Source organism: Eublepharis macularius, chromosome 14, assembly GCF_028583425.1.
Source record: "Eublepharis macularius isolate TG4126 chromosome 14, MPM_Emac_v1.0, whole genome shotgun sequence".
NCBI classification, from domain to species: Eukaryota; Metazoa; Chordata; class Lepidosauria; order Squamata; family Eublepharidae; genus Eublepharis; species Eublepharis macularius.
In genome coordinates, this window is record NC_072803.1 from 43,314,741 (window position 1) to 43,339,783 (window position 25,043).

At 47.7% G+C, this 25,043-nt stretch overlaps 1 protein-coding gene across 1 annotated transcript; it reads right to left on the reverse strand.

Annotated features, from left to right (window-relative positions):
* Positions 1-276: 276 nt before the first annotated feature.
* On the reverse strand, positions 277-4,807 carry AJM1 (apical junction component 1 homolog). The gene is made up of 2 exons (XM_054998398.1): positions 4,756-4,807; positions 277-3,578 (listed from the first exon to the last, which is right to left on the reverse strand). Exon 2 carries the CDS (start codon positions 3,511-3,513, stop codon positions 277-279), a length of 3,237 nt encoding a protein of 1,078 aa, XP_054854373.1. The 5' UTR covers positions 3,514-3,578; positions 4,756-4,807.
* Positions 4,808-25,043: the final 20,236 nt, after the last annotated feature.

The following is a 25,043-nucleotide window of genomic DNA, read 5'->3' on the forward strand; positions in this document are numbered from 1 at the left end:
TGAAAATTTCTGTTTCAAATTCTGAAAAGAAATTTTATTTCAGCTGGATTCTGAAATGATTTGTAATTAGGGCCACACACAGCATATTTCCCCAGGGAACCTGGTCCCACCCTAGACCAGCCAATTCCATGGCCAGCAATTAATGCATTAGAAAGAACAGGAACTTTCTAACCAATCACATTTGTACTTTGATAATAAAATACACTTCTAAGAAAAGAGGCAATAAATAGGAGGCCCTGGGTGGGACACAAAGAGAGATTGGTGGCAGTAGTAGGATCACATGATGTCATCGAGGAGGTTGGGACTCGCTACCCAGTCAAGAGTGCGCGGCTCGGATGCTGCCATGATCATACACATGAACTGCTTGCCGGTCCTCTTATCAATAGGGTAGATAGTGGTAGGTGTGAAGCGCTTATTACTCTCCACAAATTCACAGAGCTGCTCATAAATCTTAGGGAACTCGTGCCGTAAAAAGACTCCACGGATACGCAGCTCCCGCTGGATGTTGATGAAACAGATCTCACGAGCTTTGCGTCCTTCCTCACCTTCTTTGTCTATGTCAGCTGTGCCAGGAGGAGGAGTCAGGATTAGTGTTTCCATATCCCTCTCCTTCTTCAGGATCTTCTTTTCGGGACTCGAGGATGCTAAGGCAACCTTGGCGTACTTCCTGACCGTTGGCACCTGCACCTTGGGAGATGGCCGTTCGGGTACCTTCTGTCCGACAGCCACAGTTACATTCAGGAGGAAACATTCGTCTGGGTCATACTGTTGGCCAGCCTCCCGAAGCTCCCGGGCATAATCCCCGAGATTGTCAGAGTAACCTTCAAGTTCCCGTAGCGACAGGTAAGTGGGTGACATCAGCAAGCTCTCCAAACCAAACTGGAGGAAGTTCTCAGCAGAGCCAGAGTTGGGAAAACCCAAAAAGAGTACCCCACGGCCCCTGGAGAGAAAGCCCACCTTAGCAATACGTGAGAAGGCCTTGTGCACTTCTATACTCTCTCGGCAGTACTGCAGCACGTGGCGGCAAGTGCTGCCAATCCGTCCATAGATGCAGCTCTCCTTGTGGGTATCCCAGTCTTCTCGGCGGCAGTTACGGGAGCAGTAGTAAGTGTAACAGCTGTGGCAAGACTTGAAGTAGAGGCAAGCGTTGAACATAGTCTCTGTCCGGCGGCACTTGGCATTGGAGCACATCATCACATCATCCTCATCAACACTGAGGTCCGGCGAGCAGTCATCCAACACTTTCTCAAATGGGCTGGCAGACACTGCCATGTCGGCAGAGCGCCTGCCTTGATCCTTGCGGAGCTCAGCATGAAATGAGCTGGGACCGGGCTGTTCTTTTGTGGGATGGGGCTCCACCACTTTCCAGGGCTCTGGTTTCTTGGCAGGCAGAGACATGCCCTCGCTTATCAGCCTCCGGAGCTGGTCTGCCAAGTTGCTAACCTCACTGGATGGACAAACAGAAGGCGGTTTGTAGTCAATGACCAGGTCCGTAATCAGCTCATCCAACTGCTCCAGGCTGCGTTGGCGAGCGGCACTTTCTTTAGGGCCAGGATCTGGGACGTAGGGCCGAGCTTGGATGCAGCCCCTGTCTCGCACATCACCTGAATCCAACACGTCCCAGCTGGCCGAGCGCCTCTCAGGTTTACAGAAACCATTGGCTCGGATGTCGTTGTCTGTGATAGTGATCTCTGGGGTAACAAACCAGCCATGACGCCCACCATCAACATGCATCTTCTCGATGAGGGAGTTTTCAGAGAGTGAAAGTGCAGCATAGCGCTTGGGTGAAGTGGACAGATTGACCACGACTGGTTGGCGTCGGTCATCAGGAGATAAGGCACGATGTTGATCCCGGACCAACAGGTTCTCATAGCTGCGCCCACGCAACATGGGGTCCTCCCGGCGTACATGGGGTGTCAGAATATTGTCCCAGGACTTGGAATAGTGACGTGTGTCCGTGCCAAGCCGCGGAGGGCTGGCGCTGTAGCTAGCATGCCAGGAGGACAACATGGCTCGGGGCCCTGGCTGGTGGGGAGTGAAACGGGACATCTGCCAAGTCTGGTACGGCAGTGCCCCTCTGTCGGGGCAGTACCAGTCATTGAACGTCATGGGCTGAGCATTGCGTGGATATGGGTAAGTTCTGGACATGGCTTCCCGCTCATGATACTTCCCATAATCCTCTGCATAGAAGACTCGGGGGTTGGATCTTAAGGCAGGGTAAGCCCTAGGGTCTTCAGCAAAAACGGCTTTCATGGGAGGAGTCCTGGCGGCATAAAAGCGAGAGTCATCCCCATAGTATGTCCTGGTGGGGGCCTCCTGGATGGGATAAGGCCTGTTCTCTTCCACAAAAAATGTTCTCGGAGGAAGAGCATGGAAGCTGCTTTTGGGAGGCTCTTCTGCATAAAAGGGCTGCGGGGGAAGGACATGACCCCCATACTGGGAAGGGTATCCCTCATAACCAGAGCTTTTCAGAGGGAAGCTGCCCGGCTCTTCAGTGTAGAAGAACTTTGTTGGCACATATGGGGAGAAGGGGATACAGCCACCTTCCGGCAAGGCTTGACCTCCATCATAAAGCTCAGCAGGGTACGGCGCCAGGATCCGGTGTTCCCCACTATAGGTGTCACTGGGCGTGGGTGTCCGTGACATGGACATCTGTCGGCTGCCAGGCACTGTTAAGTTGTGGGCAGCACCAGGAAGCCTAGACCAGGGTGGCAGGGCCTCCATGTGGCCATGAGAGGCTTTGTTGCTGCGGGCAGCGTGCATAACCGTAGCCTCATCTGGCTTGATGTCCACCCGGCGTTTGACGTGTACGCTTTGCGGCAGAGGCCGCATGGCAGGCGCCTCCTCATAGCAGTTCACTCCACTAACACAGAGGGGTGAAATCCGGCTGCCACTGCTGCGCTGTGGCTGCAGCTTGATAGGATGCACTTCATTCATCAGGGCCTTCACGGAGGCATAGCCACCCTCTCGACGTGGGGATAGTTCAAGTCGCTCAGGCTCTCGGGAGACTCGCTGGACTTCACGTCCCCTCCTGGTCGGTGCTGGCGGTGAGCAAGAGGACCCAGGGATGGCAATTGGGGTGAAGGTGGTTTTAACTCGAGGGGCGCTCTTAGACCTGGCACGCCTCTTGGGCTCTGCTCGAGGGACTGATTCCTTCGGAGCATCTCTCCCTCGGGAGCCAAGCTTGCTGACAGGGGCCTCTGAAGCAGCTGTCTTGATAGAAGCCTTCCTGCCAACAGGAGCAGAGGACGGTTCTGGCGTAGGTGGTCGCCGGGAGGAGCGCTCCATGGCAGGTGGCGTGGGTGGTGGTTCGTCGAGGGATTCCAGGAAGTCAAAGCTGCGGCAGTGCCGCTTGTTGAAGTGCTGGGGGTGGTTCTCCAAGGATGAAGACATGGAGGTATCACATTGCCTCATGGGCTGGCAGAAGGCAGAGTGGGAGGGGTTGACAGAAGCCACTTTGATGTCCTGATACACCGTAGACACCAGAATATCAGGCGGGTCCGTTCGGGTCATCTTAAAAGCAGCTCTCTGCTCTTTCCAGCTCTTTCTCAGTTCATCTTAGTACACCACAGCAAACTCTGGAAAAGAAGAGAAGAAGGAAGCTATCAGCTTGCTAGAGAAAGAAGGCAAACCAAAAGGCACATTCACATGAACAGCTGCTTTGGTTTAAACAAACCCTTAATGTGTTTTGACTCTGGTTGCGTGTCCTTGCCAACAGAGGAATTAAAAATAAAGAGGGAGGAGGCGTACAGACTTCTCTTTAAAGAGGGGCAGGTCCTAGGAGTACTTGTACTAGGGCTGTCTCCATTTAGTGGATTCATTATGGAAGTTTTAATTATCCATTCATTCATTCCATTTGCATAGGAATAAAGCCATAATCTGGAAGAACACCGCAAGCTTTACTTGTCCTTTAGAAAATGCCCCAAGCAGTCACAGGTGGTGCCATGTTAGAAAGAAAACTTCCTTCTATGTGACTGAGTTTTTTTCTAAGGCATGCACTAGCCAGTTTTTGTTAATTATTGGGTTTCAATAAATAGTCCTTTAAAAAACACCCTGCTTCCTGATTAATCAGAAGCACCTTTTTAAATCAAAAAGATTTTTTAATCCATTACTTACCAATTAAACATCACACCTCTAAAAAGTACCTTTTGAATGATCAGAGTGAATCAATCGCATTAGGATCTGTCACATTACTTCCCGGGCTACCTGGCTATGCACACCAATCAGACTGTATATGTGCTGGAGATCTGCAAAAGCACAGGATTTGGGATCAGGTGCAGAATCCAGCTTCCTAAACATCTCTGATTTTTTTTAAAGAGGCATGTTTATAGCTTTCACGATTATGCAAGTATGCTTGAAAGCATGTAGGCATGGCTGCTGAACTCTCATAAGACGGAGCAGTGAGGCTGAATCAGGTCTCCACTGGCCAAGGCTTTGACGCCCTGCACAGCTCCTAATGCCAAGAAACAGATAAGCAGAATTGTGTCCTTTAGAAAATGAGCATGGCCAAATTCTGAAGGCTGCTTTGAATCCCCTAAACGCTACTGTAGTTTCAGACAGAGAGGTACTCTCAGAGCTGGCCCAAGAAAATTTTGGTGCCCAGGACAAAAAAATTCAAAAGCAACCTCTTCAAGTTGATTTATACAGGGTATGGTCTGATGGGAAGTTCTCATGCAGAAACGTCATTGTAATGAATAGAAGCTGTGCACTACTGCCACATGGGAACCCACCTAAATGATCCAGGGCACCAACTACCTGGGCTGGGCACAAGGGGTGGCTTAAAACTATTCAACATCAGCAGAGGCAGTGGTCTCAGCTTTACATCCATGCTCATCCCCAATCTGGAAATAAATAAAGTATGCATCAGAAAAATGCCACCCCAGGTTTTTTTTTTTTCTCTTAGACAGACACAGTATTTTCCAGGGTCATAAATGTATTTCATATCATGCTCTTTAGCATTTATATAGCACTTTGAAGTGCTCACAATGCCTCACAAACATTATCTTGTAATTCTTACAACCCTGCAAAGTAGGCCAGCGTTATCAGTCCCTTGTATTACAGATGGAGATCATATGCAGGGTCCGGGCCCCTCACAAATATACCCGTACATGATGGACGTTTGCGAGTACAACTGAGCTCAAGTCACATTTTGGTTTTGGTTTTCAAAGAAGCAAAAAATGCAGCTTTTCATTCTTTTAGAAGTAGTCAAGAGACGTAATACTCCCACTGCAGTTAGCGCTAGGCAGACCTCATCTGGAACAATGTGTCCAGTTGGGGGCCCTTAAAACAAAGATGCAGACAAATTGGAAGAGGTTTCAAGAATGGTAGAGGAGATGGATTCGGTTTCGTTTTCTCAGCCATGCCGGACGCTCCTCTCGGCTGGTCCGGGAGGAAACGACCGGGCACCCTGACCGGGCGGCTGATCCGCAAGGATTAGCCCCCAGGACTCCCAGGGAGGGAGCCAGGGTCCGGGACGCGGCGGGAAGAACTCCCCGAAATCAATGCGGGGGGGGAATTTCCCGTTTGTCCCTATGGAGGCCGGCAGATGTGCGCGGCGCCTCGAGTGCCGCCGGGCAACGAGAAACGGCAAGTAAAAGAAACAGGCGGAAGCCTGTAAACAAGCGAATCCCTTCTGTTCTTCAAGCGTTTGTGAAGGAGAGGTTGATCTGAAGAAGACTCGCTCTTCCCCGAATTTTGTTGGCGCCCCCCCCCCCAAAATGGCAGCAAAGAAGCAAAGTCCCGCTCTCGGTAAGTCAATCTCGGCTACCTTGCAGAAGGGGGAGTCGCTCGAAGAGTTGGTGCGCAGGGCGGTGGTGGAAGCTATAAAACCCTTTGTTGACAAGCTGAACGAAACTGATCAAAGGGTGGGCTTAATTGAAAGCGAGGTGAAAACCATTAAGGCAGCAGCGGGGGGGGCAGAAAAGTCTGCTCTGGAAAGTGCGTCACTTGTGAAGGCTACAAAAAAGGAGCTGAAGTTGGTGGAGAACCAGCTGATCGGGCTACAGGTGGAACGAACGCAGACAATTTTGCGTCTCCAAAACGTGAAAGAGGAGGAAAATGAGGATCTGTGGGATGTGGTCTCGGAACTACTGGCGACACCCGCGAGGACGACTAAAGAAGAGGTTAAAAGCGCCATTTTGGAGGTCCGTCGGGCTTCTTCAAAATATGCAACAAAGCGACAGTTGCCTCGTGAGATCATTATTGACTTTTCATCTAAAAAGATTCGGGACACCATCCTATATAACTCATACAATGCGGATTTGGACTTTATGGGTTTGAAAGTCAAGATTTTGAAGGACATTCCATTTCTAGTCCGGAAACGGCGTTTTAAATATAAAAAGTTTGCAGCTCTTCTGAGGGACCATGGAATAAAGTACAAATGGTTATTCCCGGAAGGAATATGGTTCAGATATAAAGATCAGGCCTATAAGATATTATCAGAAGATCAACTAAAGGATTTTGAGAATAAAAACCCAGAACTCTGCTGCACCAAGAACGAAGAAAAGGAGGAGCCGGAGGGGGGGGGAGGAGGAGGAGAGCATCGCAACAGCAGTTGCACAGAGAGAACTACGTCCGGGACCTAGAAGGGGGAGGAAAGTTTAATCAGAATTTGAAATGTTTATTCTCTGTATGATTAACCACTCCATCATTATTCTATGGAGCTATTTTTGTATTATGACAGTATGAAGGGAAACATTGAAGTGTAGTGTTTAGTGTTTGTAGTTCATTCCCCCCCCCCTTTTCCTTTTCCACCCCCCTTTGTCCCTTCCCTCTCCCCTTTCCTTGTGATAGTCTGGTGTAGTGTTTTGTAGTTATGAAAAATAAAAAAATTTATTAAAAAAAAAAAGAATGGTAGAGGAGATGGAAAACAAGTCCTACAAGGAAAGACTGAGGGCAATGAGTGCATGTAGTCCGGAGAAGACTCAAGGGAAATGTATTCTTCTACTTCTTAAAATGCAGCCACATGGAAGAGGGCAACAATTTGTTCTCTGCCACTTCTGGGACGGCCAGCTCCAGGGATGGAGCCTGGAGTGAAGCCTGGAGAGGGTGGGAAGTTTAATGCTGTAGAGTCCATCCTCCAAAGCAGCCATTTTCTTCAGAGGAACTGATCTCTGTGGCCAGGAGAACAGTTGTAATTTCAGGAGATCTCCAGACACCAACTAGAGGTTGGCAACCCTAGCTGCTTCAGAGGTCCAGAGGGGCAGCAATCTTTTTGATTTGGGGGCCCTCAGCAAAAGTCCAGGATAGAGCCTGTGAAGGCTTGATTTTTAAATGCTTGTTTAAACAGAGATAGCATTCTGCGTAGATCTTAGAGTTGCAAGCCTTCAAATGGTAGCTAGAGATCTCCCGGAATTACAACTGATCTCCAGACAACAGCAACCAGTTCCCCTGGATCTCCCGCGCCCACTTACTTGGCCAGGGGCGGGTCGCACTCCCCAGGGTGCTCTCCTGGGTAGTGTGGTGCACCCCCGCACCCACAGCAGCCCGATTCCGGCCGAAATGCAGCCATTGCCACACAGGGGAGACAAAGGTCAGGCAGCCTGGACAAGGAATCCATGGAAACGGGAAGTTTTTAGAACATGGTACATTTTAAGCTTAAAGAGCCTGCCTTCGAACAAGACCAGCTAGGACATGTACAGGGCTGCAGGGCAGAGGACTGCATGTTTGCACCTTTTCTTTGTAATCCTTGCTTGATCCATTGCCGTGTAGAGTAGTTATGTGGACATTTCTTTTTCAAGAAATACTTCTCAATTTTAAATGCTGGTAGTTGCTCTCTGTACCACATGGACCTCCACTGTTCAAACAAACTATCTAAAACGAGCACCAGGGGAAGGGAGGTGAATGATTGCTAGATCACTATTTCCCCAAGAATGTGCAAGTGTGGTAAGCCATCCCTGCAGTAACCAGATATTGGTTAGCGGGAGACACAGGCACTAAGGTAGAATCTTGAAATGGCAATGCAGAAGAGAGGCGTACTTGCCCTCTTGGTGGAAATTTCTGAAATTGACCAGCTGGTGGCAGTGTACCAGAGGACAAGCAGGAGAAACCCAGAGTCAAGCCAACTCAGGGGAGAAGAGCATTGCCCGGTGGAGACTCAGGGCAGCCACTGAGTACTAAAAACTGATGGGGCTTTCAGAGCTGTTCTATGACACGGGTACAAATCAATATAAATCATAAGGGAAAAAAGCATAAGGCAAAGGTAAAAATTGTAAAGAGGGGCCAAAGGGCTATGGAATGTGCATGCTCCAGTAAATCTGTGCAAGTTAATTCAAGGTGTCAAACCATATAACTATGCATCACACAACTGAATAAATACATCATTATGAAAACATTAACAACAGATTCAAATAATCTAAACTAGAGGACTTTAGTTATCAGTTATAGATTGAACAGTTCATTTCCAAGCTGCCAAGACACTGGGGAACTTTGTCACACAGTTAATTTCACCCAATTTTGCAGCCCCAAAACTTTCTCCACTCACTCTGCTTCATTAGGTCTTAATTCTACATTCCAGGGACCTGCAAATATCATCAGGTCTGCAACTTTTCTGTGCTCAAAGGTATACAAGATGAGCCAAGAGATCATTCACAATAGTCATAACACAATAACAACAACCATCCTAGCTTTGCTAAACTAAAATTTATCACGAGAAAGAGAGAGATGTTCTCGTGCTTGCTGCAGAGGGAGGCACTCAGTTCTAGAAAACGGAAGCACTAGAACAGATGAAGGGCACAACACCCCACTCTCCCTCCATATTCAAGCCATTATTGTAACCCTAACAACAGCTTTCAGCTTCTTGAACAGGAGCTAAAATTGGCTCATTCTACAGCAAAGTGTTAAGAAAATCTTGTCAGTCTTTTCCCACACATGCAAACTTTGCAATAATTTCTTCCAAGTTAGTCCAGAAGTTCTGCCATGACCTAAGACTGCTAAAGGGCTCCACTAGAATTTGTCTCGGGGCTAGTTGATCTAAGCTCACCAATTAGGCATCTGGAGGCAGAGCTCAGTACACATGTGACATACAAATCACTGGTATCTCTGGTAAGCTCATACCCTGAAAAATCTTGTTGATCTTTAAGGTGCCACTGGATTCAAATCTTGCTCTTCTACTACAAACCGACACAGCTCAGCTAAGCTACCCACCTGAAACTATCTTCAGCTTAGTTCTCCCCCTAGTGGTCGTGGCTAGTATGGCATGATCACTGAGAAGAGTCTTGCAAGAGGTTTTGGGGTCTTGGAACAAGCAGCAGCTGTATCACTGCTAAGATTGCCAACTTTTAAGTTCCTGCACCTTCATCTGCAGCTTGATCTGTGAATATTCGGAGGTGATAATGTTTTTCACCATGCTATGAAAAAATATGTATGCTGGTGATTTCTATAGAGCCACCTGCTAAAGAGAGAGGAGCAAGCCAAGCTATGTTTTTCCTGATCAGCTGGCAACCATAAATTTTATTACCCCCTTCATTATTCTTCTTGTGGCTTGCAAAGGTTATGGTCTTTTGCCTGGGGTTGATCTCTCTCTCTCTCTCTCTCTCTCTCTCTCTCTCTCTCTCTCTCTCTCTCTCTCTCTGGTGGGTGAGCCACAAAGAGTTCTTGGTCGGCACTGATGTCATACACCAGGGAGTGGATGCAGAGATAGAACTGGCATCACCAATAGAGTGTACGGTTGCCATGGTTTCACTGCATGCATGCACACACACATTCTTTTTCTAGAGGAAGAGTGTATGCAGAAGAAGCTGCAAGGGACAGCTGGGACAGGAGGGAGAGAGAAGTCCCGCAGTTGTGGCTGAACTTACTACAAGACCTAGACTAGCCACTGGCATCTACTTGCCAAGATGCAGTCACTAAGGAGGGGAGGGTGGAGAAGAAGGGCCCCAATCCCCCCCAACCGTGTTCCAACTGGTTCACACATTCCTTGTCAACACATCCCGCAATGAGTCTCTGCTGAGTTCACACAAACTCTTCCCAGGCCATGCCATTTTAGACAGCAGAGGAAGAGGAGAGAAACTGCCCAACTGAATGCTCCATCACATGAAAAACTCCCTGCTCAAGGAGAAGAGTTCTAGCCATGCCTTTCCCATAATCTAATTTTCTATGTGCAAGGTTGTTTTTCCCATGGAGAGGACTGTATTCAACCATGCGATATCTCCTCCTTGCAGTCTGAAATGGAACAGTCCAGTTTGACCACCTCACCTGCTGTCTGAATCATGCCTGAGAACAAGTTTGGCCCCAGGTGCAGTTTGGTGACAGATGCCCTGGCACCCAACACAGACCGAGGGTTAAACCAGGGTTAAAAGACTGCGAGTGGCCCCTCCCCTTTTGCCTTAATCATACTTTAGTGCTGCGTCTGTGTCAACATTAACAAGGTCTCCACTCTTAACCCAGGCTTGTAACCAGGGTTTGAAGGGGGTTTGCACACAGTGGCTACGATGGAACTCTGGTCAACATGAACCATGGGGTAAGCTCTACTGCATCAGCAGTGAACTGCAAGTCAGGATGACCCTAGTTCAAATCTGCCCTCTCCTGCAATCTCACTGGGTGACCTTTGGCACGCAAGTCAGCTTCACACCCCTATCCTATCTGCAAAATGAGCATAACTGGGAGGGGGGTTATGGGGCCATACAAACACCTGCTTTGCATGCAGAAGGTCCCAGGTTTAACTCCCAGCTCAAGGATCTCTGGCAACAGGTGATGGAAAGGACCTTTTTCCAGTCAGAGATCCTAGTTACCTGCTGCCAGAGAGATCCAAGCTAGATGGACCACTGGATTAACTGCATAAGGCAAGTTCACATTGAGGAGGGTCCATAGCTCAGTGGCAGAGGACACACCTTGCTTGCACAAGGCCCCAGGTTCTGTCCCTGGCATGGCCAGTTAAAAGTGCTGGGAAGGATCTTTTCTGCCCAAGACCCTGCAGAGCCGCTGTCGGTCAGAGGAGACAATAATGAACAGGATGGTCCGATGTCTGACTCTGTCAAAGGCAGCATCATATACTCAGTCTGCCAATGACATGGCACTGTCTTGGGAAAGGTGGTGGCTCTGTAGTAACAAGCATGCTCTAAATGCCGAAGGTCCCAGGTAAAATCTCCAGCTAAATGGATCTTCAGATGCTACAGCAAGACAGAAAGACCTGCCTGAGAGCTTGCAGTTGGAGTAGACAGTACTGGGCCAGATGGGCCAGCAGTCTGATTCATAGCAGGTCTGCCTGTGCTTAGATGGTCCACAACAATTATGCTGATCCACAACTAAGGAAAGATGGGGGGATCCATGCCAAAGAGGCATGATTCAGAGATCTGCAGCATTTCATCTACGAGCACAACACAGACACAATGGATCTCCATATATGAAACAGGGCTCAGAAATGGTAATATTTCCCCCATAGGGGTTGGGTGTGGTGGACATGGCGGAGGAATCTCCACCCTGCAGTCCAGGCTGGCAAACTTTCTTTTGTGGTATCCCTTCTAATCAGTTCAGAAGAGCCCAAGATTGACCTTTGGACAAGCAGCATGCAGAGCAAGGCTTGTTACCAGTCCCAGGTCTCGGGAATTGCCTAGCCTCTTCTGCAAAAGAGAAGCAGCCATTGCCGAGCAAAGCCATTGGCAACACAAATGCTCTTGAGCCTGTTGCACACCCACATAATGTGCCACCCCCTCCGCAGTTGCACTCACTATGCAGTTACACACACACACACACACACACAGAGGAGACAAAGGAGAGTCTTTTGCAGAGAGATGGAAGAGCTTGGGGAAAGGGATCACTGCTCCTTGCTCTGCTTTCGTCTCCATCAACAAGTGTTGCAGGTTTCTGCACTATCAAGGGGTGAAGCAAATGCTGAAAATGTAACCCCCTAGGGGTTATATTTCAACAGACTTTTCCATTAGATCCATTATACTGTGTCTTTGAGCGGCTGTCATGACGTCCTTTATTATTTTAGTTCTTCCACAATTTTAATGATGGGTTCTATTGCTGACTTGAGTGCACTTCATGATCTTTCAAAGGCTGCCCAGAGGTGGTGTTGTCAGGACAGAAAATCTTCAAATCTCTTTTTTTAAAAATGAAACTTACATGAAGAAATGAAGTTGGAGTCAGATGTTAATCCACCTAGTTCAACATCATCTGTTTCAACTGGCAATGGCAAAGAAGGATCTTTATTGACATCTGTGATTTATTTATTTAGGTATTTATACCCTGCTTTTCTCACCAACGGAGACCCAAAGCAGCCTGCAACATCACTGTCTTCTCCTCCATTTTTTCCTCACAACAACCACCCTGTGAGGTAGATCAGTCTGAAAGACAGGGTTGCCCCAGAGAGTTTCCATGGCAGAGCAGAGATTCAAACCTGGGAATTCCAGAACCTAGATTGCCACTCTAACCAATACACCACACTGGCTTTCTAATCTGGGCCCCGCTGCATGCGAAGCACATGTTCTGCCACTGAGCCCAAGCACTTCTCAAGCTTTCACAACCAGGGCTTTTTTTCAGTGGGAACGCAGTGGAACAGAGTTCCAGCACCTCTGGAAAATAGTCACGTGGCCGGTGGCCCCACCCCCTGATCTCCAGACGGAGAGGAGTTTAGATTGCCCTCCAGACAATCTAACTCCTCTCTGTCTGGAGATCAGGGGGCGGGACACTGGCCATGTGACCATTTTCACCAAGGGCGATCTAAACTTTAAAAAACTCCCCCCTTGTTCCAGCTGACCCAAAGTGACATCATTGTGCAGTCCTGAGTTCCACCACTGAGTTCCACCACCTCTTTTCCCAGAAAAAAAGCCCTGTTCACAACTCTGCCAGGAATAAATATATCCTGCTCAGGCGTCCCCAGAAAATACAACAACTCAATGACAAAAGCACATCCCTGAGGGAATTTATCTCTCAAAGAGTTCATCTGTGCAGAATATCCTTCGAATGACTCTTCCAAAGAGGCTTCAACTCAGAGTATAACATTCAAAAACATCCTCAAAAACGAGGCCTTGATATGACTGAAGTCCTCATGCTTCCCATTTAATCTCAACCAAGTTTACAGCAAAGCAAAGTCTCTTCTAGACATCATACTATCATCAGAAGGGGAAGGGGGAGAAAGAGGGATGCAACAGTTAATGAAGTATCATAATGAAACTGATCAGCAGAAGGGGGCGGGGGGGGAATTGCTGGCTTAAGATATCTTCCTCATAGTCAGAAAGCAGGTTGTGTGGAGGAAGTATCTAGTCATAAACAAATTAGCAATGTCTAATTTGTCCGCCATTATCTCCCCATCCCACCCCTGCCCAGCTCAGAAAAGCATTTTTTCCTGGGAAGAAACTACATACATGATTTTTAAGGCTATGGTTCCTACAGGCAAACAAAAGCCATTCCCCCACCCACCCCTTCCCAATAAGAGATTCACCCGGGTTTTTGCACTTCTTACATCTGCAACGAAGGCATATCCCTTTACAGATACCTCCCATCTCTTTTCTATCCCACGAGAACAGGACCCAAAACAAAGAATAACTTCCAAAAGCCCATAAGCAAACATGCCCCCCTTTCCTTGCTGGATAAGGCAAAAGGCCTAATGAATCCAGCACTAACAGCAGGCAGCCTGATAGTCCTGGAAGTCCCCAAGCAGGGCATGAAGGCATGGGCTCTTCCCTGCTGTTCTTTACCATTACCTGATATCCACAGGTAAACTGCTTCTGTCCATGGAGTTTCTATTGAGCTAGCATGCCTAATAACCATCAATAGGCCTACACTCTGTGAATGATCCCCTTTTTAAAACAAAAGCTACTTATGTTAGTGGCCATAGGCATATTTTGGGGCCATGAATCCCCTAAAAAATTCTAAGGACAGAGTAAGCCAGTATACATCTGCTAGTTTGATCCAACACGTTCCGCTTACTAGATCTGTGCAAGTCAGTCTTGCCACAGCCACATGAAGCTGCTTTATGCCAAATCAAATCACCGCTCTGTCTTTCCTCCTGCTGTGTGTGCTTTGACTTGTGGCAGCTCCCCAGAGTCTCTGGCGGAGAATATTTGCTATCTGAAATCTTTTAGCTGGAGCTGCTGGGCTAAGAATTCGGGGCCTTCTGCATGCAAAGCAAGGGCTCTTCCACAGTTCTGTGGCCTCCCCTCATTAGAAGCTGCCTTACCCCACGTCAGATCACTTTGTCCATCTTGCACAGTATTGTGAGAGCGCAAGCCATGCTGAACCAGACTAATGGTCCATCCAGCCCACCATCAAGTTGGACAAAGCATCAAACCAGATGCCCCTGGAAAGCCTCCAAACAGTACAACAGTCACTCGCCAAACACTCCCCCATGAAGAATGCCACCTTCAGGGTCCTCCTTAATTTCTCCCCCTGCCCCAGGCTCTGGGGGTTTTATTTATTTATTTATTTCAGCTTATTCCCTGCCCTTCCTGCAAGCAGGCTCAGGGCAGCTTCCAACTAGACATACAGTGAAAAATACAATAAAAACATCATAACCCACATTGGTCTAAATAATATGAAAAAGTCCAGGTGCCACCAAGCAAATCAGGCTACTGCCAAGTCACCATAAACCACACGGGCACCACCATGATGTAACTCCAGGGTGGCTGCAAGAGGAAGGCAGGGTGGTCAGAAAGGGAACAAAATGCTGGCCCCTAGTCAAAGGCCCAGGGGAACATCTCTGTCTTGCAGGCCCTGCAGACCTCCTGATGGGCAGAAACACAACATCCTCTTCCTTTCTTCCTCCTCCTCCCATGCCAGGAAAGAAGCTTTACCTATTGAACGTTTGCCTATCAATTTGCTGTTTGAGACACAAAGCCTTGGTCAGAAAAATATTTATCCTTTGTGCAACACTTTCCGAGTGGGCCAAGGCACTTCATCTATATAGTCTGATTCATTTGTACAATAACCCTGTAAAGTAGGCTTGTATTATTATGATCACTTTGCAGATGGGACAGAGAGAAAGGCCACCCAGTTAAGTTTTTGGCAGAGGTGAGATTTAGACTGGGGGCTTCTGGCTGCACACTCTTCACTACAGCCATGCTCTGCTCTTGACAGTGGTGGGGAAGGCAGCCAAGTCAGGTGCCCGGTATGGCTCTGTGAGCCATCCTTCCCCGTCCAGAGCTAGGCCTCCGGGTCTTGCCAACCCTCGCGCTACAGGCCTGGTAGACTGGCAGATCAATAATGCTTTCAGACCAAATGGCTCCACAGGGGAAAATGAAATATGTCTTCAGCCTGCCTGTGTCATTGAACAGAGACCCACACAGGTCAGTTAGGAAGGCTCTATGTGCGCTGAGGCTCAGCTCTGGAACATGCAGGGAAACAAGCATGCACTTAGAGCTTTTTTCACCAGAAGGAACCACAGCCACTTCCCACACAACAGGTATTTAGGGGTGATGTCTCAGCAAGCTCAAGCCCAGTTAGGAAACAAATTGGTCCAGAAGCCTTCTTGGCCAAAATAAAACTGGGTCTGATTGGAAGTCATCAATCATAGCAGGGGTTATTTGGCCACAGGCTAATATACAAAGATAGAGGTCAGGGGTCCTAGCTTGCCTGGAAGCCACCCACCACCTTTCCTTCAGGACATCCTCTGCATCCTGTTTCCAGAGGTACAGAGCCATGGTGCAGTTACTCAAGCCTGGAGAGAAAACACACTTTAGATATGCTCAGATACTGCTTTATTGTAGATTCTCAGATTCTCATTTATTATCACCTCTCCATTATTAACACAGGTTGCGAGGAGACACCTGGGCACTCCAAGCAAGCTGAAACTGACCTCCTGGCTCCCTCTTTTAGAATAATTAAAGGGGACAGAGATTTGATGGGGGTGGTATGCAATTTAACTACCAAATGGTTAAACGACGCTGTGAGAAGTGATGACTGATCAACCAGAGCTTTTGCTGTGAATGTGAGGTGGCATCTCCCCTCCTTGCAACAGCTCATAAAATCTACTCCCCACCCCCCACCCCCGTGACACCATTCTTTCCCCATTCTTTCTGAACAAGATGAGGGCAGGGGAGCTTAAATTGGGCATCTCAAGGGAAGGGCGAAGGTGGCACGGTTAAAGGAAGCAGTATGATGAAGGGGGGGGGGCTAGTCTGGGTGACTCCAAAACTGGTGCTGCGGGGGACAAGCATCTCATGTCAATACGTCATTCGTACAGGAGATTCTTTAAAGTATATAAGGAGCGGAGACAGATGAGAGGCCCACTTGCCCATGGTAGGAAAGTGATGGCGCGGGCGGGGGGGGCACGTTCCCCACTGATCCATCCTGCCTGCTCACGTTCCCCACTGATCCGGCCCCCTCCCAATTCCTGCTTTTCTCTCCCCCCCCCTCAAATAAAGCCCATGGATGCCCAGCGCATCTCAGCACACCAGTGCCAGCTGCAGCACTGATGCAGGACCCCCCCTGCTCCCACCCTAAATCAAGATCATGGGGGGGAGGGCAATGCCCTCCAAGAAACCCACCCCGGGCACCGCCAACCGTGATGTCCTCCCTCCTTGGCACCGCCCCCTCCCTCGCTTGCCGGGCGCACCTGGCCGCCCTGGCTGGCGCGCAGCCCCCTCACCTCTCCGCGCGCCCCCGCAGCGGCCAGATTCCCCCACGCCGCCCCGTGGCCCGGCACCTGCTCCGGCAGCTCCAGCGCGGAAGATTCCAGCTCCGGCTCCTGCCTCCGCAGCGCCTCCAGCGGGCACGCAGCAGCCCTTAAAGGGGCCGCGGCCAGCTGGTAGCAGAGGCGCCCCCTTTCCCGCGGGCCGGGGCTCTGTCCTGCGCTCATCAGAGCCGCAGCGGCCGGCTGAAGTCCCCCGGAGGGAGATTTCGCGCGTCGCAGCTTGCAAGAGAACAGGGCACGTTTTCCAACCGGTTTGTAAAGAAATACTTTTATGCCGAGTTTGCTGAATTTGGTGAGCAAACATCCATGATACTCAGTAACAAAAGTACCAGTCAATCAGGACTAAAATTATAATTTTCTATCTAAAACCAAAATGGGAGCTAAAACCTCCATCTCAGTCCAGCAACTGAGATCCACGTGTACAGGTATGAACCTGCTCATACCCACATAAGAGCAGCCCCACAGGAGCAAACCAAAGATCCCTCTGGCCCAACATCTCCTTTCCCACAGTGGCCAACCAGATGCTTCCAGGAAGCCCATAAGCAGAGCGGCCTGCCTCATCTGGTGTCCAAAAGTAGACTTCCTCTGAATATGGAGGTTCCACTGAGAAATACAAAAAAATATCCAAGTATCACCCTGCTGGATGAGATGAAAGATCCACGAAGGACGCTGGATGTGCCCTCCACTGAGTTTTGAGGAGTGCGCCTGATGTAGATCCCCATGCTGGGATTTTTCATCATCAGAAGAAAAGATTTGCCTGGCAGCATCAGAACAGTGCTCCAAGCAGTCCAGTGCCCTGTTTCTCATGGGGCCCAGCCAGGTGTTTCCTGGAAACCCACAAGCAAGCCAGGAAAGCAAAAGGCATCTCCAACCCGTTGCCTGCCATCATCTGGGATTCACAGGTATATTGCTTCTGCACATGTAGGTTCCATTTAGCTCTTTCGGCAACTACCTATTAAATTTTATGTATCAAGTGAATGCATTTTTGTTCCCTCGGGCTTTGGATTAGGGTTTCTGTTTGGTTGGATTTCGCCAGAGGGGGCTGCAATTGTAGTCACAGCATTGCAAAATGCCACTAGCCAGCTCAAATGGTTTGTAAAGTAGTGCTTTCATGGTGATTTCGTTTCTCTGTTTTGGAAGCTACCTTGGAAATCTCATAACTACAACCACATATATTTTAAAAAATAAAAATAAGAGACACTGATACTGGACCCGGAATTCCTCCATAATCTAGCACTCAGAGGAATACTGGGTCTGCTCATGAAGGTTCTGTTGGCCGGTCGTGGCAATCAACCATTGATAGACCCTAAGCTTTTCATTATCTAGCATTCAAAAGTATACTGCCTCTACTCATGGAGGCTCCATTTTGTTCTAATGGTTAACAGCCCCCTAGAAACCTCATGCACCTCCATTAATTTGCCCAATCCTTTTTAGAAGTCTTCAAAGTCATCTCCAGTGGCGTGCATCTCCAGTGGCCCAGAAGCTCAAAGTCATAGCCAGCTGCATGCTCTGGAAGGAAAAGAGAGAGAAGGCGTAGTGAGGCTCAGGAATCACAGCTGTGCAGCAGAATTTTGATTGCACAACCTTACAAACAGCCCTCCCAATAAGTAACTACTGTGATGGAAAGCAATCATCCGCTCAATTAAACCCCATGAGAGCTGAATGGCACAATCTGATGGACTGCCAGAGAGAGTCGGTTTCATGCAGAAGGTCATAAGATCAAAGTGATCATCAGAAAATCTATTGCCTGAATCACTGATGACAAGTGTGAATGAAGGGTGACCCACTACAAACAATGGAAGGGTGTCTTAGCAGTCCAGTGGCAGCTTGTGAGTGGCTGTCCTTGGAGAAGTCTCAGCATGTCCTTTGTTTTCATGTCCTCAGCTTTAAGGGTGATTTCTCCTCTCACCTGGCTTTGCCTTGGTTAGTTTCACTTTTTCTGAGAAACGAAAATCCTTGAAACAGGACAGCTAAAGGGAAAAGCTGAGCTCACAAGATCAAAGCGTAGTCAGATCCTTGGCAAGCCTATTACAATAAGCATTGCAAAATGCAGCTACCATCAAAGCAGAGATCTTTGAAAGACCCCCCTGCTCCTTTACAAATCAACTTGAGATACACTTTGCAAAACCTGAGCTGTTTGATAGCTGAAATCTAAGCAAAGCCGTGAAAGTTTTGGCATTATGTACCCCAGAGAACTGCAAGACAATTTTTTTCCTGCAAGTCCCAAGTTTCAAATTAAATAGGATTATGATAACAAAAACACATACATAAATCAAATCCAATTTCCTTAGCAAAAAAATGCTTTGGTAACTCTTTGCAGCTAGGTAGGTCATTTGAAATATTTTGTAAAAACAAGCTTGCAAGACCTTAGCTCCTTCGCAAGGAAGCTAAGGCTCCTTTAGATTAGTTTGCAAAACACAGTGGAACAAAGACGTGGGACCAAACTATGTGCAACTGCATGTAACTCCCCTCCCCTTAGCTTGTTTGCTAAGAAGACTTCGAGGGCCACCTAGCCCAACTTCCCAGAATGGCTAACCCAGATGCCCTCAAAAGGACCACAAGCAAGGCGCAGAGGCCAAAGCTTTCCCTGCTGTTGTCCCCCAATAACTAGCATTCAAAGGTAGACTGCCTTTGAACATGGAGATTTCATTTAGACATCATGGCTAATAGTCCTGGAAAGCCTTCTTCTGTTTAAGCCAAAGCTGTTTTGGAGGCTGCAACTGAAGATGTATGCGGAGAAGAGGCTGTTTAGCTCTTTTCTCTGTTGATCTATTTTTCTGATGAAAGTGCCCTCCCTACATACACACACAGCCTTTCCACCCATGAAGGAAAAGACAGGGTTTAAAAAAAAAAAAAAGCTGAGGGCCCTGCATGCAGCTGCCATTTGGCCCTGGAATCATCTTGCTAGCCTTCTATCATGACAGGCTGAAGCTCTTGCAAAATTGGGCTACTTATTTATTTAGAACATTCCCACTCCCAGTTTTTCTGAGAGGCTCAAAGCAGCCTGCCGATAAATAATGCATCAGGACACAAAAAGTGTTCCTGCTGCAAATGAATATTCGAAACTGGCAGAATTTTCCTGCTGACAGTGAAGGCTCTCACCTTGCGCCTTCAAGTCTTTAAGAACCTAAGAGCAGCCTAAAAGTCCCTCTTGTCCAGCATCCTGTTGGCTCCAAAGCAGTGCACAGAGATCAAACCCCCCCCCTCTTTTTGCTCCCAAGCAGCTGGCATCCAGAGGTCTCTCTCAGCATGGAGATTCCATTGGGCTTCCTGGCTAAGAGGCATGGATGGACATCTCCTTGGTGAATCTGTGTAATCCTTTTAAAAAGCCATCTAAGGTTACATCTTGTGGCGGTGAGGTCTGTAAGTTACTTACCCAGTGAAGATATTTCCCCTGAATCTATTCTTCATCAGGTTCACTGGATGACTCTAATTCTTAGTACCAGGGCTTTTTTTCTGGGAAAAGAGGTGGTAGAACTCAGTGGGTTGCCCTTGGAGAAAATGGTCACATAGCTGGTGGCCCCGCCCCCTGTTCTCCAGACAGAGAGGAGTTGAGTTTGCCCTACGCGCCGCTGGAGCAGTGCGGAGGGCAATCTCAACTCCCCTCTGTCTGGAGATCAGGGGGCGGGGCCACCAGCCATGTGACCATTTTCAAGAGGTTCCGGAACTCCGTTCCACCGCATTCCTGCTGAAAAAAAGCCCTGCTTAGTACTACTACTACTGCTACTACCACTGTGTTTACCCCTTTACTAGACAGATTAATGCCCACTCAGAGCAGTGAACAAAGTCAGTGTTATAATTATCCCCATAATATAGCCGGGGAGCCAGGGCTGAAAGGAGCACTTACCCAAGGCTACTTGCTGAGCTCATGGCAGTAGAGGGATTCAAACCAGCAGAGTGCTGACTCGCAATTCAACCACTACAGTACTAAGGAATAATAAGCTCTCTATCTGTTTTCTTCACCCCTTGCCTGATTTTATAAATTTCTATCAACTCCCCTCCCCCTTGTCATATTTTCTCTTTTAAAAAAAGCCCCAGACTAAGGGAGTTTAGTTCTTTAGGTTAAAGATGTACTAGAAGACCACACTGGTAATTGTTATACAAAATGTTGTCCACCATTCCAAAATGACTTCAGCGTGCAAAAATGCAGGTCTGTGTACTGTAAAAGACTCCTCAGTGCTCATGTCCATGGGTGAACATGGGTGTGCGCTAAAAAAACACGGATTCAAATCTGCAAAAGGAGCTGAACCCAGAAGGATGAGAATGTTAATAACTCATGCAAAAATTACTGAAGGTATTTTAAGAAGGATATACCCAAAAAGCAAAAATTGGTAGTGATTGACTAGGGATAGGGACCAGAAAATTTGGAATGACCCTGGTGAGTAGAGACTGTGGAAGCACATATTCTTCGTTTTATTCTTTTGATGGGCTGGTGGGGAGATTGATTGTGGGTCATGCAAAGGCACCTGACTTTCATTCACTCCAACCACCAGTACTGACTAGGGGTAGTCCCTGCTTCCTGATCATTTCCCTGGTAAATCACGAGCCCTGTTTTTGCCTTTGGAGAGTCCTTGGCCGTCGTCACACGGGCATCTCTTCCGTTATATTTACAGCATATAGCGTCCTACCTGTTATCGGCACAGTAACGTTTCTTTGGGTCACCTAACGGCTCTTCGCGCCACCAGCTGTCCACACCGAAGCACTCTGTTCTGTTCTCTCTAACCGCGCAGAAGCAGCTCCTCCCCTCCTTTTTTTTTATTATTCTGGCGTTTAATTCCGCTATAACGGAATAACAGCATATAAACATTCCATTAGAGCAAAACATTACGACCTTTTTGTTTTTCCAACTTTGAAATGATATAAATAGCCCTTTGCCCGCAGAAACCTCCCTGTCTGACGTGATCCCCATCGCTGAAGACTCTGCCATGGCGATTGAGTCATTTTTACTTCAGCAGAAAGTTTGCATTGTGTTATGTCATTATGTCATTATAAGGACATAATAAAATAAAAAAAAGGGGAGTTGCAGGAAGAAATGGATTCTGGGATTGAAGGGAGGGCATAGGACGTTGCGAGGCGAAAAACATCGATGTGAGGCATTCACACTGAGGCACAAAACAGCGCGACTATCAAGCTCAAAGCAGAAGAGAGAAAATCGCTACAGTGTTGGAATAAGGCGGGTGTTTGCCGGGAAATAGCGCCATTTTAGCGCTAAATAGAAGCCCGTGTGACGACGGCCCTTGTTGGAATGCTATTAATGGGAGCGTCTCATGTTCTTTTGCAGGGTTTCTTTCCTTCCTCTAAGGCCATAGAAGATAAATCTTTCATGTGGGAAGTGGATGCATGCGCATAAACATGAAGGTACAAAAATGTGTGCAATGAACACAAAGGCACATGTGTATAAATACTTGTGCATGGACACTAAGGCACAGCCTGTGTTTTCACAGGCTGTATATTTGGAACTGTTGATAACACATTGTAAGATAGCTCTCTTTTTCCATTACATTGTTAACCAAGAACAAACACCATCACAGCTTTTTAAGCAGCAGAGGACAGGGCTACTGCTGAGAAAGCAAAGATAAGGTACAGGTGAAGCATCTTCCATCGCGTGCCTCAAATAGGGCTCGAGAAGTGAGAAGAAGGGGAGTTAGAAGTATGCCACATTTTCACCTCTGAAATAGCAGAAAGAGTGGAGTTTCCTTCTTCTGGGTCTTCATGTGCTGGCTAGTGAGAAATCACGCAGAGAAAATGGGCTTGCTGCTGTCAGTCCATTACTGTGGCTGGAGAGGCAGCCCTATGCCCCAGGCGGAGCCAAAAATGACACTCGATAAAGAAAAAGAATGAAAAGAAAAAGAGAGAGCAGGGGAATCAAGCGTCACTGACCCAAATCTCTCAGGAGAGAACGTCTCCCTTGAACCAGGGATTCCCGCCCCCACCCTCCAGCAGCAGAGCGAAAGAAGCCTCAAGGCTTAGCTTGCCATTAGAGATTATTCTGGCTGCTCTGGCTGCCAGTAAGGAAAAGGAGAAGCAAAGAAAGCTTTTCGTATTGCAGCAAATGATGCAAACTGGAGTCGTTCGCAGCAGGGGCTGAAGATGCTTTTTTTAAAAAAAAAATACTGGCTCTCTGTGGTTGCAGCAGCAACTTCTGTTCCTCCGGTTGTTCCCTGTGGGCCTGCAGGACACGTGCAATAATAGCTGGCATCTGCAGAGCACTTTGAGGGTTCAATGTTCTTCAGTCATCCTTAACAACGGTCTTGTAAGGTAGGCCAGTATTCTCACCCCATTTTGAAGATAGGAGGGAGCTGAGACAGAGTGAGTGTGGCTTGCCTAGCACTGCTCATTCTCTTAGCTGCTGTTATAATAATGCTTTGAGGCAAGACTTTGCTGCTTCAGCTACCAGGGATGGTACCTTTTTTCTGTTTGAGGTTTATCACCATCACCCTTTTCTGCTCACCTAGTGAACAGTTGGTTAGAGTGAATTGTTGTCATTGTTCAGGGTTCATCTCCCTTCCTCAGGTCAAATTTCTGAGGATGAGGGGGGAGGATGCCCATCTCCACTGCACATGTGCACCCGACCTGCTCATGTACGCTGAGGCACTGTGTGAGGCAGGCGACCTGCCACTGAACACGCTGCAGCCCAATTGCGGGCTTCTCTTTTTATACGAATCTTTAAACAACAGACCAAATACCCTCTTTGCTCTGAAATGAGTACAGGCTAGTCAGTGAACACAGCAGACAGGGTAAAGCTTGCAGAGGTGGGACGACTGCACAGCAATCCTTTGTATGGAAACGGGGATGTTGGATGAAGGTCCTTGCTTTCATATGGGAAATGCTGAAGGACCCAGTTCACAGGGGAGTCAAGATCTTTTTCTGTTCCCTGATCAGAGCTGAAACCTAGCAGGATTCAGACTTACTGGTGTGCAGAAGGCCAATTCAGCATAAGATAAAATGTGCTGGGCAGGAAGGCAGTAGCTGTGGACAAATGCAGGAAGGCAGCCAAAAGTGAGACAAGGAAAGGATATCAGATGGAAGGAGCCAGGGCTGAGACTGAGGGTCAAAGAGGGAAGGGGAGAGTAAGCCTGTTTGCCTGGCCATGGGCATCAATGTTTGGTTCTTTACAAGGTTTTTACTCTACCCTTCCGCCCTCACATAGGGCCACAATGGCAGTTAACAACTCCAAACATACAAATTAAAATCTTATCTTAAAAACTATTAAAACCAGCACACAAATAAATAAATAAAATGATTTACAACCAGAACTGGAAATGAATACAATTTTTTTTAAAAGATATTGGGGAGGGAGGAAGGATCACAGAGGGAACGCCAAGTGAAACAAAAAATGTCTCCACCTGCTGATAGAAAATGGCAACAGAAGGAGACAGGCAAATCATCCTGAGGAGAGAGTTCCAGTTTTGGTGCCACTACTGAGAAGGCCTTCTCCTAGGTTGCCACCTGCCTAATCTTGGAAGTCAGGGGTACCAAAGTATGACCTCCAAAGATGACCAAAGTGGACATGTAAGTTTATAAGGGAGTAGGCGGTCCTTCGGGTTATGTTGATTCCAAACCATAAAGAGTTTTGGGATTGTCCTCTTCTACATAAACCTGTCCATGCTGTGTTCACAAGAGAGAGATGAGACTAAGAGAATGATTGCCACAAGATCACTAAGGGGAGTTGAGCTATTCTCTCTCAGCCTGCCCATATACACTGCCCTGAGCTCCTTCACATTGTGCAAAGCACAATGAAAATTCTACTATAGAGGTTCATCTGGGCATCCCCTCTCCCCAGCTCTGGCTGCTGGAAGGTCTAAACCTCAGAGGAATTCCCACTCAGCTGAGAAATCATTCCTTGGGTGGGCTTTAGGCAAATCCACCAGTTCCCATCCTCACCTGACCTTCATAGGAGGGGTGTTGTGGGCTTAACATGGTATGATACCTCTCAAACCTTGGAACTCCTTGTGGAAGAATAGGGGGGTGCTGTTATTCTTTTGAGTATATGCATTAATGATGCTCCTCAGAAGTACCTAGGTGTATAGAATATATAGCCTAGGAGCTGACAACCTCCACGTACACACACACACACACCTTTGACTGTTTTATTTTCCCCAGCTGCTTTTAGGATAAATGTGACTGGTTTTATTGCAGCTCTCTGACTTGTGCGTTTTGGTTCACTTGGACAGTTGCTTTATTGCACATTCATTTGGAGATTTGCTTTATTGCACATTTTCTGAAAATACTGACACCCTGCACTTTCAGCCTCTGCTCCCAAAACGACTTCCAACAATCAGACAAAAACAACGAAAAGCAAGACTGGAGAAGACCAAAGCTTAAACTCAAAACAGCAGCATAAAAGCAGCATAAAAAACTCATTGAAACAAAAGCACTAAGCTAAAGGGAGCAGTATTTCTCAAGGTCCCCAAGAACGTATACAGGGACAGCAAAGGCTGTTCATCTGACTTAACCTTCACTGCAGATTTTA

What these genes read in the sequence shown, in the direction of transcription:
- AJM1 (XM_054998398.1), bottom strand. Translation starts at nt 3,513, where the DNA reads ATGACCCGAACGGACCCGCCTGATATTCTGGTGTCTACGGTGTATCAG.